This window comes from Sabethes cyaneus, chromosome 2, assembly GCF_943734655.1.
Source record: "Sabethes cyaneus chromosome 2, idSabCyanKW18_F2, whole genome shotgun sequence".
Lineage (NCBI taxonomy): Eukaryota > Metazoa > Arthropoda > Insecta > Diptera > Culicidae > Sabethes > Sabethes cyaneus.
This window is the reverse complement of record NC_071354.1, coordinates 223229415-223247623: the sequence shown is the minus strand read 5'-3', so window position 1 is coordinate 223247623 and position 18209 is coordinate 223229415. Positions and strand designations below refer to the sequence as shown.

Genomic DNA, 18209 nt, shown 5'->3' with positions numbered 1-18209 from the left:
AATATGCGCTTTTGTGGCATTTACCCCCTTACCCCCTTACGTCCTAACTGGACGGGATTTTTCAATATCCTTCGAATAGAGCACAACACACTTAATAAATTTTCAATATTTATCCCGATAGTTGCATTTCATGAATCATTTCTTGAAGAAAAGTTAACTTCACCTGCAAAACTTTTTTTTGTATTGATTTAATCAGTGAATTCAGTACGCGTGTTTTGAATATACGTTTGAAACTCACAATATTGTGAAAAGTTAGCTGTCACAGTAAGAAGTTTTACATTGCTTGTATATATGTATCACGAGTTATTAAAACTGAAAAAATCATGGTGGCCCGACCATAACAGTGGCCCGACGATAACGGCATTACCCTATATTTTTGTTCTTTAGCTCAGTATACACACAATTTAGGAACTAAGTTGATTTCAAACCTGTCAATATATACTAAATTGTTCAATTAACAACTACCGTAGAGATGGTTTAGTTACAATGAAACCTAATTTTACTGGAAGTGCATGAACTTTGGCACAATCTTACCCCTTCTTTTTCAGTACCTGTGCCCATTGGAAATCCAAGCACAAACTCAATGAAATCGCAATATTTTGGTTACCCAAAATATATTAAGCAGGTTTTCCATTTCACTATATCAAAAGCTGCGTACAATAGCAGTCATTACCAGCCCCGGACGTCACATCTGGTGCTCATCCTATCCAATTTGGGGGCCTACATCCAAAAAATAAATTTAATTAAATTTAGATTTTGTAGTTCATTCATTCAGTCAGTGTTAGCAACCTATTCTGATAGAGCCTAGCACGTACGTACGTAACACCTTGTTACTGAATTCTTACTTTGTTACTGCCTCCGCTCGAAAAGGGACACGATCGGCAGGCTAACCAACAACCGTACACGTGTGGACCGGTGGGACTCACCTAGCATACCGAACGAACCCAAAACGCCTCAGAGTCACCGAATGAACTGCTATCCTTCCATCCACGAAATAGACTTAATTTCCGCTCCATCCATCCGCAGTAGGTATATGATAATTTTGAATGGTGTCAGTTTACATTCCGGAAGGTGGAATTGAAAATTATATTCTCTTCCCACGCCCTCCCCCATCTCGAAGAGTGATTCTCCAAAGCTCCAATGCTAGGGTAGGTAGGTAGGTTAGGTAGGTAGGCAGGAAGTAGTCGCAGATGGCACAGCTGATAAGTTCGCGCGCCGCTACAGACAGAAGAACAGACAGACTGGAGAGCGCCAGTTTCGTCTTTGTCTTAATAAACCCGTGGAATTTATTGACTCCCGTAGTTGAAGCGGAATAAGCTAACTTTTCGAGGAAATGTTAACACAATTTTGCCCATGGAATGTGGTGCTGCTGCTGGTGGTAGCGCGAACTGAAATATGCGAGCTTTGGTTCGGTTCGATGGAGACACATGGTGTTTGGTTAAGTGAAACATTACTTCTCGTGCGTGCGTGCGCATTGAGTAAATTTACTGTAGGCTCTAATTAATTATTGGTGCGTGTGCTATGGATTGTGTAAATTTTCATGTAGGGTATTTGACAATATTGGAATAAATGGCTTTTTCAGTATTTTTTAAGGATTTAACTACCAACGTGAGCTGTTCATTAAGAGGTACTCTAACGAATTCGAATTTAAACCCATCGGATTCTGACCAATCTCCCCGGTGCGCGTTGGTGCGCAAATTTGACCGACGTGACCACCGAAGGCCATTCTGGACGCGTTGAAAAATTTGCATTTTAATGGATACCATTTAGCCAGTCTTTCCCGCCAGCCAGCCAGCCAGCGGGGGCACATGATTGATGGGGTCCTTTTCAGGAGCTTAAACTTTTCTCCGCGTGCCAACCTGGGCCGGTGTCGGAAGTTATCTGCCAGCGCAGCACGCAGGAGCACGTGGTCGACGTCAACGGCAGCAGCCCACCGGAACTGCCGTTCGGTAGCCAAAGTTTTCCATCCATAAATTTGAACCGTTGATGGTTTCGCAGCTAGCAAGTAGGGAAAACATGCTACGTACGTACAAATACTTGCAGATCGTCCCGGAAAAAACTATCCTTACCAGCGCTCAACGTGGCCACTTCGGTTGATGGTAAACAAACACAATAATAAATCATGCAACACTGCAGAAACAGCAGCCGTCCGGCAGACCGGAAGCTTCCCGCTCGAGACTCTTCGCCCGTATAAAGACGATGACGGCCACGGCACCGTGTGGCGGCTCTCACAAATCTTATGGAAAGTTTTATCGAGGATTGCGGTCAACGGAGGAGACAAGCTCATCCGGTAGGATGCGGCACACAGATGGTGGTGACGGCGGTGGTCAGAAAGGGGGAAAACGTTTTCTTTTCCGGTTGCTCGAAAATGTGCGCAACTTTTCCATTTATGCCTCCCCGGCGATGGCGATGGTGTCGAATCAAGATTATGGGAATGCGATATAGAAGGTTCGTAAAACCCCAATACCGGAACTGATGGCAGTGTTTCGGGTTGATGGCGATGAAGTAAATTTGACTGCATTGAATGGTTAGGAAGTTCTCATTCAGCGGGATGACTTGTTCCGGGAGTTACAGTATGTGAGCGCGATCGATTTTTCCTGTTGTTTTGGTTTTCTGACTTGCATACTCTAGCCGAATATATCATACAAATGCCATAGGTGATCGCAATCAGTGAATTATTAGAGAATAAATAACGTTCTGTTGTGCAAAACAGAGAAAAAGAGAAAAGTTACGCAAACAAAATTTAACTATGGTTAATATATAAAGTAGATGAAGAGTTTCTTTATTTTCTATGCTAACGCAATATTCTCTGGAACTAGAAAACTTCATCAACTTCACTCGCCATTCAATAGACTTTAGTTCACAGCGCTGTTTACTAACCGACTTCATCAGTCTGTGCTGTCGGGTGCAAACAGTATAAAACATGTTAATTCCTTTTCCCTGGCTTCTATCGAAAAAAAACTACACTATGTACATACAATACCTTAAAAGTGCAAGCACAAACAATTTTTCCTCCCCAAGTTTTTATCGTTCGAGAGCATTGGCTGAACTTTCGAACACGAACACTGTGCACTGTGAACAACTCGCCGGAAAGAAATAAAAAAGGCTGAGCGCATAAATTTAATTTACACTTCGTCTCATCCGATGTGTGCAGGATATTTTTTTTTTTGCTATGGCTCAGATTCACGCTCAAATGCTTTTCACTTGCCTTGAACAACTTTTTTTTTCGTCCTCTAGGAAAACGAAAGACTTTTTCTTAACCACCTTCTATTTTTACCCTCTCCCTTTTGCTTGTATCCGAAAAATTGTCCCGTAGCGGTTGATTTTCGTTACTATATTTCTCGTGTCCGTTCCGTTCGATTCTCCGCAGGTCGATTGCCAGCCTTAACAAGACCTCACGGGCTGTGCGGGCGTGGTCTGATTGCACCGGGGAACGTGACCACTTGATCTTCTACGATGGCAGCAGCACCAACGATCCGGTACTGGCCAAGTACTGCGGCGGCGATTGGCTGCCGAAGGTTGTCTCGAGGTGAGTTTGAACATGGTTGTACATAAATATTTACGAAATATTGTTCCGTCAATTCTCATTCACAAAGATGACAATAGAGTTAAAGTTTATATAATCCCACATTTACGATTCCATTCATGGTTTTTACGAAATTAGTATGAAAAACTAAAACTGGCGACTATTCAAACTGCCAGTCGAGCGCTACCGTATTTATTAGACACTATAACGCCATAAAAGTGGAGTTATTTTCAATTCCACTTGTTCGTCCCCCGCCCCCCTCCGTCCCGTGTTCAGTCGAAAAGTCCGTGTCGACGCGACGACACGGCAAGTTGTTTTCAATAGGTGACGATAGGTTGCAACGAACATACAACGACGACGAAAAAAATGAGCACGTAAGGAAACTTTTTCAATTTTATTTATAATGAGATAACTTTATCGTGCTTTCTCTGTCTCGCTTTTGTGCCAGCAGATATTTCATGGTGCCATTTTATTTAATTTTTTTCGCTTCACCGAAGCGAACACACACGACGACTCAAAAAAGGAGTTTACAACAGCCAGCGCACTCATTCTACACACGGAACGCACTCGCGAATCGAACGGTTAATTTACTGCTGTTGCTGCTGCTTCTCGGTTCGGCACTTTTCGGCACGGCCGGGAAAGTTGTACTGTGCAATGATAATTTGCATTATTTTCCGGTGCTGCCGCACTGCTGGAATGGTGCAATTGAATGGACTCAGTTCATTTGCTTGTTACCTACTTTTATCCCTGCTTCGTCGAAAGGAAAGTTATGACTTCGACATTAAAAAATAATTTTTTGCAATTAAGATTGTAGGAAAGTGTTACGTATGACGCCCTGTAGTCCAGGAGACTGGGGAAAAAAGTTGTACAAAAATTAACGTTGATAAGAGCAAAAACATTGAATGAAAATGTAATACTGGAGCTCCAAAGAAATGTTTTGTAAAATGTGACAATGTGACAATGTGACAGATAGCACATTGGTTAATAATGAAAAGTCAAGCTCAAGGCTTTTTCAAAATCGTAATACAACCAACATATTTGACAGATGATAACAAAATCAAGCATACTGCATTAAAATCAAGACAACACTATGGCAGCAATTTCATAAAATGAAAATAGACCAAACTAGGTGCAACATTTTTGTACTTTTTCTTTCACGAAATATTTCAGAAGAGAATTGGTACACTCAAGTCTTTTTATTATTCGGGTCATATTGTTACGAGTTTTACATTAATAAAATTAAAGGCAACTTTTGAATTAATGCGGCATATTTTTACGATGATGATAGTTATTTTTAAGATTCAAGCAGAAATAACCATTTCTATGATGTCAGGAAAAAGCACCATGCGTCTCCATTGTGGTATCAAAAGTTATTTTCTTATCTTATCTTATCTTATCTCACACTAACGCAGCCAATACTTGAAGGCATCCTGGAAAATGCCGATTGCTTAAATCGGTCATTTTTCTTGTCAACGACCATGCCAACTGCGCAGCATGTACCGCAGAGAGAATTCCAAAGAATTAAGTGGAATTAAAAATGAAATGGTATCAAAAGTTATTTTCTTAGAAAAAACTATATCTCAAGAATAAATAATTATACACACCTTTCTGTGTTTTTGATATGCTGTGTAACAGAAAATTTCTGAGTTTTAGGAAAAATATCAATAGCTGGAATCACCACTGGTTCTCACTCATACAAAAACATAAAAAAGATTACAATCGAAGTTTTTGCAATTATAGAAAAACTAGCTGAACAAACTTCCTACTGCCACAAATTGAGCTAAATGACATAAATCATAAATTTCGTATGTATAGAAAGTATAAGTTAAGCTTTGCACTTTTTTGAGAAGCTTATACTTTGATGCAATGGTTAGCTGACCACCAGATTTTCACAGAATATTTGATTTCCTTACAACTGTGTACAACTCTTACTAACGGCTAGAAATGGCAATCTTTTTAAAGTGTTAAATTTTTTTTGCTAAATAACCGTTGGAAATATGGTAATTTTTTAATTTCCATTACCTAGCAGTTGTTTTTTTAAATCTTATATATAAAAATGGATTTCTGTCTGTCTGTCTATCTGTCTGTCTGTCAGGATGTTCCTTATAGAATCGAAAACTACTGAACTAATCGGCGTAAAAATTTGCATGTAGAGGTTTTTGGGCCCAAGAAAGGTTCTTATGATGGTTAGAGTCCCCTTCCCCCACTAAGAGGGGGGGCTCCCATACAAATGAAACACAAATTTCTGCATAACTCGAGAACTAATCAAGCAAATAGAACAAAATATGGCATATGGGTGTTTTTAGAGACAAGAATTTTTTCTACGGTAAATTGAGACCCCTCCCCTCTTTAGAAGGGGAATTATGACCCCTCTTCCCTTTAACAGGGGGGCTTTCATATAAATATAAATGAAATACAAATTACTTCATAACTCGAGAACTAATCAAACAAATGGAACCAAATTTGGCATGTGAAGGTTTTTGGAAGAAAGAATTTTTTCTATGGTGAATTAGGACCCCTCCCCACTTTAGGAGGGGGGGCTTCTATGCAAATGAAAAACAAATTTTCTCATAACTCGAGAACTAATCAATCAAATGGAACCAAATTTGGCATGCGGGGTTTTTTTGAGGAAAGAATTTTTTCTATGATGAATTAGGACCCCTCCCTTTTTTAGGAGGCGGGGGGGGGGGTCACATACAAATGAAACACAAATTTCCTCATAACTCCAGAACTAATCAAGCAAATGAAACTAAACTTGGCATGTGGGTGTTTTGGGAGGAAAATTCTTTTTCTATGGTGCATTGAGACTCCTCCCCTCTTCATGAGGAAAATTAGGACCCCTCCCCCCTCTAAAAGGGGACGCTCCCATACAAATGAAATATGTACAAATTTCCTCATAACTAGAGAATCAATCAACCAAATGGAACCAAATTTGGGGGCAGGATTTTTTTTAGTTTAGTAAGGTTTTTCGCGAAATGGTATTCCGCGAAACTCTATATTCCGCGTTATGGTCAACCGAGAAGTGGTGTTCCGCAAAACGGTATGCGGCGAAATGATGATGTAATCATGGCGAATATTTTGATGCTATCAGCTTTACTTTATCAGGCTAAGCAATGGGGGAAGTTATTTTCTACTTTACTGTGAGGAAACTTTGTATATTAAACCACCCATGAACTCCTCAGAAACTTGTAAAACTCGATATTGTGACAATGATCATCCGAGATTCACGATTTATGAACAACACAATTTAATTTGTGGCAATACAAAGTTTGTCGGGTCAGCTAGTATAAAATAAATGTTAAATTAAACTTGTTGGATTTAGAAATATAGCATGCAAACTACCCTAAATTTTGATAGGTAAAAGTATTTCCTACTGCAATGTTTCCATACCAGAGTATTATCATAGTAAAACTAAACAAAATTATTTTCTACAAAATACGTAGGTGTATGTTTTTAATTTAACCCTAGGACCGGTGGTTCTACCATGGTTTTTCTTTCATAGACAAAAATATTAACGCAAGTTTGAACGCAATTTTCTCTTGCATAACCTTTTATTAACGTCTTATGCATGATGTAGCACTGCGAGTAGCTCTAACATTCCCCTTTCTTGACTAAGGAGGAGTTCAAATTTCTATCAGAACATGCTTCTTACCCGAGTCTCAAACCATCATAGAAAAAATTCCTGCTATCCAAACAGGGACCGAAATGGTTACACCTTTTCTATACATGCAATGCCATGTCAGACTCTTAACCAATACCATCGCTCTGTACTGTTTCAATATCGACAGTGCCTATCTCTTGTAAGTTTTGAGACGCGAATACGTACATGATACATTTTCGTACGTCAGCTGACCATTCATTCAAAATGTCGTGTAGAAATGACATGCATATGCCGATCTTTCCCTACTAGCACAATTGTTATAAACTAGTTGTGGTAACCGATTAATGACTAATTTCAGTTATAAATAGGTTGCATCAACCAGAAATGACAAAAGTGTGCTACTTGGGTTGAGAGGAGAGAGGTCTCAATCCACTGTAGAATAAATTTTTGCCTCCAAATACCTTGACTTGCCAAATTAGGTTCCATTTATTTGATCAGTTCTAGAATTATGCAGGATTTTGTGTTTCATTTGAAGAGAGCCCCTTCCCCCTTCCAGAGGGGGAACTATCATAGGAACCTTTCCCGGTTCCGAAACCCTCTGCAAACGAATTTTCACGCCGATCGGTTCAGTAGTTTCCTTTGATATTAAAACCATTCAAATTGGTTGGGTTGCTCGTTATAATTTTTACGTAAATAAATGCGATGATTTTTAATAAAACGATTTAAGAAGATAAAACTGTGATGATTTTTGAGATTAATATTTCGGTCTAAACTCAAACTTTCGCCATCTTGTATTGACTATCTCTTTTGTGTTTGAATTCGTCTTCTTTATCACTTAACTTATGACTCTTGATATTTTTAACAGTTAAATACTTTCTTTTACTTATATTTTTCAAACGTTTCACTTCTCTATTCTCGTACCTACTTTTTGACTTTTCCGCATTTCTATATTGGATCGTCTTTTTGACTTCAAGACTTTTCGGTAATTCGTTTCCTTTGATATTTCACCATATACTTAAACGAAGTTATTCGCCTTAATTAAATTTTTCATTGTTTATGTTTACCTTTGAATTGAAAATAGTTGTTTGATATTTCCAGTTCCAGTTGAATTGAAAATAGTTGTTCGATGGAATATCCAGTTTGACTAACTGACTTTTCATCTTTAGACTTTAGACTTTAGACTTTTCAAAATCTTCTTAACATTGATATAACTGCTTTACAATGCTGGGCACTGCCTTTTTCTTTCAATTCTGTTTAGATTTTACATCTTTTCGGTTGTACTATATTCCAAAATATTCCAAAATATAAAAACTGCTCAAAATAGAATTACAAATAGTTGTCAAAATTTTCGCACGTATTTCGCCTCCACTTTGGAACATATATGTTCTTATATGGCGTGAAATATAACTTTTTCGTTCAGATATGATTTCGTATACCTCAGTTGCAATCGAGATATACAAACCAACTGGTTTACTGGACGTACTGTTAGGCTTCCAAACTGTCGGACTTGCAAACTATCAGATTTCCGAACTGCCGGAGTCACCACCCGTCTGACTTCCAGAAAGTCGGTATTCCAGCCTGTTGGACTTCCAAACTGCCGGGAGTCAGAACTGTCAAACGTCCAATCTGTCGAACTTTCAAACTGTCGGTCTTTCGATCCGGTGAACTATCGAACTTCCAAAATGTTGGATTTTCGAAGTATCGGGCTTCCGGATCTTCGGGATTCCAAATTACCGGAATCCAAATCTGTCGGGCTGTTGGAATTGTAGCCTTCCAGGTAACAATTACGGTTTTATAACACTCTTATCTTGGCAATTAAGACCAAAATTGGTCATAAAAACCGCCATAAGAGTACAATAAAACTCTCATTGTTGCTTGGGCTGGAACTTCCAAATGGTCTGACTTCAGAACAGAAGTGTGTGTGTGTGTGTGTGTGTGTGTGTGTGTGTGTGTGTGTGTGTGTGTGTGTGTGTGTGTGTGTGTGTGTGTGTGTGTGTGTGTGTGTGTGTGTGTGTGTGTGTGTGTGTGTGTGTGTGTGTGTGTGTGTGTGTGTGTGTGTGTGTGTGTGTGTGTGTGTGTGTGTGTGTGTGTGTGTGTGTGTGTGTGTGTGTGTGTGTGTGTGTGTGTGTGTGTGTGTGTGTGTGTGTGTGTGTGTGTGTGTGTGTGTGTGTGTGTGTGTGTGTGTGTGTGTGTGTGTGTGTGTGTGTGTGTGTGTGTGTGTGTGTGTGTGTGTGTGTGTGTGTGTGTGTGTGTGTGTGTGTGTGTGTGTGTGTGTGTGTGTGTGTGTGTGTGTGTGTGTGTGTGTGTGTGTGTGTGTGTGTGTGTGTGTGTGTGTGTGTGTGTGTGTGTGTGTGTGTGTGTGTGTGTGTGTGTGTGTGTGTGTGTGTGTGTGTGTGTGTGTGTGTGTGTGTGTGTGTGTGTGTGTGTGTGTGTGTGTGTGTGTGTGTGTGTGTGTGTGTGTGTGTGTGTGTGTGTGTGTGTGTGTGTGTGTGTGTGTGTGTGTGTGTGTGTGTGTGTGTGTGTGTGTGTGTGTGTGTGTGTGTGTGTGTGTGTGTGTGTGTGTGTGTGTGTGTGTGTGTGTGTGTGTGTGTGTGTGTTTAACTAACAGCCGCGGTCGGTGCAACCATGCACTAGATTTTGGGAAAGGAGCAAGTGTCTGGTGCAAAGATTGATTAATTGTAAGAACTAGAAAATTTCGATATTAACCAAAAATACATTGAGTTGTGCAATGGCGGATGGGGCTGACATCCACGCTCTTTCGATTGGTACCCGAATGTTTTACTGAGTAAACTACAGTTGCCCGTGATATTAGTCAGTCTAGTACCTAGTTATGTTTTATTCTCCTAATTCTATCATTCCCGTATACGTACCACACACAATTCTATACAACGTTAATTTTTTTGTATAACTGCTCTTTGTTTCTACCGCCGAGAAAAGACTGTCATCTCGATCAGTACAATAGAAACTAGCAGTGCGTTGCCGATAGTCGCTCCGGCATGTCTAGTGATTAAAACCACCACCGCGTGTGTTTTTTTTCTATTTACTCGTATATGGCTATACGCTGTCATGACGTAAACTATTTTGGAAAGAGAGGAAGTTTCTGATGCGAAAAATGATTATTTGGATGAACTGGAAAATATAAACCAAAACTGTATTGCAAAAATAGTATTGTCGTATAGGAGTGTGTGGTGCGTTTACGAGAATGATAGAAATAGGAGAATAAAACAGAACTAGGTATTAGACTGACTAATACAACGGGCAGCAGCAGTTTAGTGAAAAACATCAAAACAAAACTAGGTTGATCGAAGCTTTGGGACCATCTTAATTGAGTACGTAAATTAAAAGCAAAGAAAACTTTTTTCACGATTGAACTCCACTGATAATTTTATTTCCGTCTACGACTTGCAGGCTTCATCGGTGCCTGTTATCGAATTCAAGTGATATTTGTTTTACCTGCTTTATTTACTTTATTTTTTCAACGTTCAGATTTGTAGATTGTATGATTTGATTTTAGTTACCGTGCACTTATGTGAATGTATTCAAATTGATCACGATCGGTGAAATATTTCACCGATCGTGATTAATTCGAATACATTCACATTTGTAGATTGCACTAATAGTTGCGCTAATGTTCCAGTGTGGCACGGGGCCTCGTTGAAAACAACGTTCCCTCCTGGAAGCGACGGTGCGTTATCGTAGACGTCTCTAAATTAAAATCATTGTGTATCAAAACGAACACTTCTGGATTTGTGTTCACTTACTTGCTTTAGGTAGCTGACGATCAGAAAATCTACAGCCATATCCCTGCTGGGTTGTCGTTGCTACACAATTAGCGAAGTCATAACAAAGGTGAATGTCCGCGAGTTCTTCTAGGCATTTTAATACTGCAATCGTTTTCAGAAACGTTCCAGAGAGACCCGAGGAGTCTATTTCGATATTGTTTTCCGAAGGCCGTCAGATCTTGTCCGTCGCACGCGGTAATCTAGTGTGCTTGGCGTGATGTATGAGTTCGTGCAGTTTTCAGATATGACATGAAATTGCAACGATACTAAAAGAGATTGGTGTTTCACATCAAAGAATGAATTGTAGAACGGTCTCAGAGCTCAAATTGGTAAATGAAAACCATCGGTTTTATTACACCTTTTTAGGATAAATGTGGTAAAAACACCTTGAGAAACACTTATTTCAACACGTTTTGCTTCTAAAAAGTTACTAAATTTCATGAAACAGGAGGCTTAAGACTAATTTTCAGTACAATATCTAACGTCTTTATGCGTAATGGGGTACGCTTGTATATTCAACTTCTTTTTATCACCTTTTCGTCGCTTTTTCATCACGTTTACGCCGGCCTCTCGCCGTCTCATCGTTTCATCCGGCTTTTCTTCGTATTTAGTCATCTTTTTGTCACCTTTTCGTTGTGTATTCCGCAGATTAAGTATTTGAATGTTGGTTGGACAGGATTGCTTTTCTAGCTTTCACTCCTACGACTTTTTAAATTTTGGATTTTTCGAGTTTTCGATCCTACCGCCGTTCGAATTCGACGGCAAATCTCAATCACCAAAGATATAAAAGAATTTAAATCCTCTGTTCTGTTCTTCGTCGGTTTAGCCTTTCCGCAGTAATTGCTTTTTGCATATTGTTTTTTTTTTTTTTGTTGTGGGAAATGCCCGATGCTCGCGATAATTAACGAAGCAAGAAAGTAGATGCTGAATTCTTGAAAATCTAGGGGCGTACTGAGAACATACATAGAAATATTTACTCAAGTGTCTTGCGAATTGAAGTCAACCCGCGCTAGAGGAAAAGATAACATTCGACAGAAACCCTTTTTTAACAGAACGGGTCTACATGAGAAAGTTGATTTCGACTGGTTATCTGGTTAAAGGATTTACAAACGGTTTTCAACAAAACTCTTCATGCAGCATTAAATTATAAATTTCATTTGTAATAAGTAAATTTAATTTAAAAAAAGTCGGTTGTAGTAAAATAATATGTCCAAGAGTGGCACATTATTGATGTCGCGGGATTGAAAAGTAGAAATCATGAAAAATTTGGAATTTGCCAAGAAAACAGTTAAGTAATTTTTATAATTGCGTTACGATTAAAACTATCATATCATAAAATAATTGCCTGTAACAGAGAAAAACTATACGATAGCTTTATGCATATGTTTGCACCCGTCAAAAGCTGAAAGCATTACACACCACGGTTTTTTGCCTGCATTGTGCAAATGCTTCCGAGATAAATGCATAATGATAACGGACGTCTCTTCGGATTCTACCAGAAGGCAAAAGCCGACAGAAATAGTAATAATAATAAAAAAAGAAATACTATTGCCACCGCAAAATGGGGCACCGGAATGCGAGCCAGCCAACCAGAACTATTCACACTCATCTTTGGCGGACGCGTCTGGTGGTGGTGCTGGTGGCGGCGGCGTCGGGGTTGAAACAAATCGGAGATCCCGACAGACAGATCCCGCCGCGGTGGGGTGGAAAATGCCAAAAAGCTTTATTAAATTTCTTTGCCATTGTTAGAAGCGTGAAAATTATAATTAATTTAATCTGTATTCCATTCTTTACGTACAGCTAGAGCGCGCAAATTGTTCCATCCGAGGAATATGGCAGATTTTGGCGGCCAAGTAAGACAAAGTTTTTCCCCAACCGACTGGTGCGGGCTTCTGGGAAAAGGGGGAAGGTGGAGGGGGGGCGTCAATACCCAAAGCTACATTTTATTCGCGTGGTTTTGTTCCGTTGCGAACCGCGGTGAAAGTTAACTCGTCCCGGCAAGTCATGGGATTTGGTGGAATTTATTGTTTGATTTTGGATGAGTTTTCCCCTGACGGGATAAGTTTTACGATCGTTACGGAACATATAAAACAAACTATTCAACGCGATGTTTGCTTTTGCGGTGGTGGGGTGGAGAGCATAATTTCAATGTTTTCCCAGCTCAACGCAGGATATCGTTTCGATCTTCCGGTGTTAACAGCTTTTACCTATCATATATTCGAACGTTGCCTTAATCCCGATCGTAAACTGGACCTCTAATTTTAGTCCAACTTACACCCCACTCGAAGGAGAATACAATCGGAGCCTCAATTTTCGAACCTAATCATCCTAAACAAACGGACAGGGTAAACACGAATCTTATCCCCACTCAACCGGACAAACAACCACAATCGAAAGGGGGATCACTGCCGGGGGGATGAGCCAAAAAAGCTGCATTGGTCGATTTGAGCGAGTGCCAAAGTGATTGGCTGCGCTGGCTGCCACGGTTCCGAGCGAGTACCGAACTGATTGAATGCTTCATTTGCAATTTAATAACTGCAACCGAAACGAAGTGCAGTCGCGCGGCATATCGTCGTCGTCGTCGTCGCTTTGGGGCGCATCCTGCAGCTGATTTTACATTCAAATTATACAAAAGAGCCAACAGGCAGTAGTATTTCCAGCAGATAGATATGTCGAACATGCAGGTCAATTAGTGAAATGAAAAATTCAGCTAAAAGTTTCCTGCAGACGTCGCAGCGACCATATGTGTCGAGAAAGGGGTCCATTTAGAATAAATGATTCAATAAGCTGATTGATTCAACCGTTCTGCATTGCACTTTCTTCTGGCCGGTCCAGCTGGTGAACGAAGAAGTTTTCCACAGAGGGCAACTGTTGTTTTAGGAAATTTCGATCTGAAGACTAACTAACTTCATTAAATTCGGAGTCGATCTTTGATGAAGCAACGGACTATTCACCTGCAAATGAATAAATATTTCCTGTGAATTGTGTTGTTCAACATGTGTCACAGTTCTGCACCTGTTTCGAGCTGTTTGATAACAAAATAGGTACTAGTTCAAGCAGATTAATCCTACCGCATGCTCACACAGACACAGAGAAGCGCAGGCTAGAATTGATTTTTCCTCAAAATTGATTCTGTGTAGGGAAATATCTTCCAACCGACCGCACATTCGTGGTACGCATCAGCGAATCTTAACATTTCCGCTGACAGTTACCCGTTTCAGCAAACAACCGTTCGCTTTTGCATCGTCGTCGGTATGTTCTGGTCAGCACAAATGACAACAGCTTCTGAGCGGAGATTCTGCTAAGCGCCTGGCGTTGGCTGGCTGGCAAACCCTTGCCGAAACTTTCCGATATGCGATGTAGGATGTCGGTCGGCAGGGGGTAGGACGAGCTCAGCAAACACCCGCTTTTTTGTGTAACTTCTCGTGCGCTTTGTCAGCTTCCATGTTTCAGGCGCTTCCCAAAGTCCAATCGAAGCGCCGACCGGAACCAGTTGCATCGTACAAGCGAGCGACTGCCTGGAACAAAAGGCTAAACTGCGGTCCGATGCAAACGTGATTTTTTTTGTTGCTTACTTTTGTTCGACTTCTCCGGATGGAGAAAAAATTGAATCGTTTTGGCACACCGGAAGTCGATCCGACGAGGACCGAGGCGGAGCGAGCGGAATTCACCAAAATAACAACAGTTTTACATGAACGACTCTGGCAATGGTAATTGTTTGCACCGAACTACCAAGTGTTCGGTCTGTAGTCTGCAACTGCAGAGTTCCAGGATTGCTGATGAAGCTGCAACACGGAGAGCTCACTCCGGTTGCACCAGCCCGAGCCAGACGCGATTCCCGCCGAGTCATTTAAGCATAAAATCATGTTTATTTCACAGCAAACCTCCAGCAGGCAGGCGCATAACATAACCGACAGCAATTGTCGACGAAGGGAAGAGTGAAACGTGTCCGAGAGGGAATCGGGATAAAAGTTGTTCTCGATTCGATTCTCTCTGTTTGCATTTTGTTTTGCACAGAGATGGACTGTGAAAACGGAGCAAATATGTGCTTCGAATTAAGAAAAGGATGTTGAGCATAAAAGTAATAGCTTCTGGCAAACAACAGAATATTTCGAACAAAATATCTATTTCCTCAATAGTTTCGACAATAAAATCGAGCACAAGTAAAACTTATTGAAAAGTTTTGACATTGATAGTTTAAAGGATTAGGTGCAGATCAATTTAGATGGAAATTTTATTTCATCACATCACAAGCATTTCCCACAAGACATTTGTCGAATAATTTTCAATCAGGGGAAATTGGGTTGTCACTTTGTATATTGAGATCATGGTCTTGTTCCGGGTTTGTCCGCAAAGCAATATCAATGATTATATTGTGAAGCGACTATACGTTGTAGTGTGTACGATGCGATGTCTTCCGATGCGATTGGATTCCGTCAAACCATCGATGGTATTCGCCATTTGTTCTCTCTGCCCGCCACAGCCGAAGATGCTATGAACTGGCAAGAAATGCCAGACCTGTTCGAAAACAGGCTTAACAAGTCTCGTTGTTAGGTGATCATCATGCTTTTTGGCCACCAAATCGATGCCAAGACTATTTTGACAAACATTTCGGTCGTAGACACTTCAACAAGGCCGTCTCATAAAGTACGAGTGAACTAAGGAAAGCTGAAAAGATTGTTTCGAACATAATTTCGACCAAATAATGCCTCTCAAATTTACCAAACACAAATTCTACACTTTAAAATAAAATAAATAATTTTTCAAATCGATTTAACAAAAATAAATAAACGTCGGTTACCTGACCCTGTTACAGCGTCACCTCATATGGGAGGAACTTGGAAAAGGCTAAGTCAATCGGTAAAAAAGTTCTGTAGCGATGACCCCGTAATATGCTAATAGAAGCAGAGAATGATTATCAGCCAATCATTTCCTCTTGGGCTCTTCAGGTGGACACAAACCTGCTCAAACCTTAACGACAGAGCAGTAGTTTCACGATGGTCAAGCGAAATAAACGGTTTATCACAGACAAAGATGGATGATGTTGTAGTCATTATCAGTGCGGTGTCTGCCACCAGGCAGCCAGTTATGAGTATCACGCAACGACGCTTACGGTACTTAAGGTGTGACGCGAAAGATGGGAAAACCAAAGACTTGACCAAAGACCCATGGTATGGCTCCTCGGTAAATGCTCTTCACTACAGCTCAACAACTCTTCCACAGAACGCAAAACAGAAACTTGGTATTTACGCGTCCAGCTGACGATTTCTTCACTGGGAGCTCCCTGGAAGTCATCGTACGAAGAGAGGTGAGGGAGCCCCGAATTTCATGATATTTTGTAAACTGGCATAGTTGGTAGACTTATAGATGCAAACAATATTTAAAATATTTAAGTTTTAAATCAATATTTCCAAAAAATATCAGAAATTCGTATATTTTAAACCGACTCTCGCTAGAAAAGCTTGGGCAAATGTAAGACAAATAATATGTGGAAAAGGTTCTCTCAAAATTTTCAACTCTGGAACATTCTTGGAACTAAAATTCTTACTATTGAAGCATCTATGGTCAGATTAAGATGCATATATTTAGAAGCTTCTGAGTCTAGAATCCCACACGAAAGTAGAACCGCTGACAAGAAAGCTGACGAGATACTATGCACAGCAGGAGGCAACGTACGATAGCTGTTCGCAACGGGACTTCAAGATCGTCATCAAGGATATGAATGCCCACGTTGGCAGGGAAGCGATGTATAGACAGGCGTATTGCACTTTTATTGCATATTTCAAAACCAGTTTCGGTCATAAAAGCCATCATAAGGGTGTAATAAAACCCAAATAGTTACTGCGCGCTTTAAACTATTGAAGTTATACCCACGACAAATCCGCCTACTTCGGTTAAACATTCTTCAATTTGACAACCCAAGCAACAATGTGAGTTTTATTGTACTTTTATGGCGGTTTTCATGACCAATTTTGGTTTTGGTGTTGGGCGGTTTTCATGACCAATTTTGATTTTGGTTTTGGTCGCGCAAATGACAACCACAAGTTCTATGAGAAGGATATACACCGAAGCCTGATATGAGTAGAACTAGGAGGGAAACCATGTCCAAAAAGACGATCGGGTCGCTTGCTGTAATTATTACGGCAATACGGTGCCCTCACAGCTCTTGTTAGGGGTCAGTCCCGGCGTAGTGGTTAGCATTCACTCCTCACACGCCGAGGACCCGGGTTCAAATCCCAATCCCGCGGAAGTCACGAATGACCCAAAAACTGGTTAAAGTGACTATAATCTAAACTAGAAAAGTAGCTCTTGTTCCGTTGTCTATTCCTAATAGCAAGAGATTTCGTAGGACAGTATCAAGCAGGCTTCATGGGGGCCCGTGCTACTGCGGATCAAATTTTTACTCTCCGACAAATCCTCCAGAATGTCGGGAGCAGGGCTTCGACCGATCCTTTTTTTCTACCGCAGTCACACCAACGCGCATTCAAGTTCACACCGTCCGTTTAGAGGTGGAATACGAACGCTATGCATAACACAACTGGCAGTTTGCTCAGTCAAACGCCGATCGCACGCAGCAGAACGAACGCGCTCTAAAATTTGTTAACATTTTTGTTTCGATCAAGTTGCCTTTACTGTTTGGAGCAGCGAATGACTTCAAAACAGTCAAATGATTGGCAATCACCACGCTAACGAAAAGCAACCGCACAATCGTATGATTCAATACTACAAAAAAAACAACCACTACATGTGCATGGAAGAAGTCTGTCGGACTCCGTCCAATACAAACGAATATTTTGCTTGCGTCGGACCGACGTCCGGGTGACAAACTATTACTGTGAGCAGCCGATTTGGAGACAAAAAGAGAAACGAAAAAATACGTCACCGTATGCTTCCAGTCAGTTTGCAGTTTATATTCTCAAAGCGCAAAGCAAAACGGGAGATCGACTGGTTGCTTTTGCTGAGATGCCGTATGAATTGTAAGACGGCAGCAGCGCAAGCGGGAGATTGACTGGATTCAAAAAACAGTCAAATGATCGTTCAAAAAGCGGAGTTTGAATGCGGAAAGTTCGCATTCACGGCAGTCACATTCAACTTGCGATCCCTTTTCAAGCCCTGGTCGGGAGTACAACGAGCCCAAGCAAATTTTCGTGGATTTCAAGGAAGCATACAATACAGTCGAGCTCGAACAGCAATACCAGATGAAGGATGAAAACGATTTTGCGAGGATTGCGATAAAGAGTTGGTTTCTCCTGTATGTTATTTAACATATTAGAGTTCTACACCGAAGTCTTTTTTTATC

General features: G+C 40.6%; 1 protein-coding gene across 1 annotated transcript in view; it reads left to right on the top strand.

Moving 5' to 3' along the window:
• LOC128736934 (uncharacterized) overlaps positions 1-18209 on the top strand; it is a 157576-nt gene that overhangs the window by 122434 nt on the left and 16933 nt on the right. Inside the window, exon 7 of the mRNA XM_053831446.1 lies at positions 3371-3529. Within this exon, the coding sequence (XP_053687421.1) occupies positions 3371-3529 (159 nt within the window). The remainder of the gene's footprint in view (positions 1-3370; positions 3530-18209) is intronic.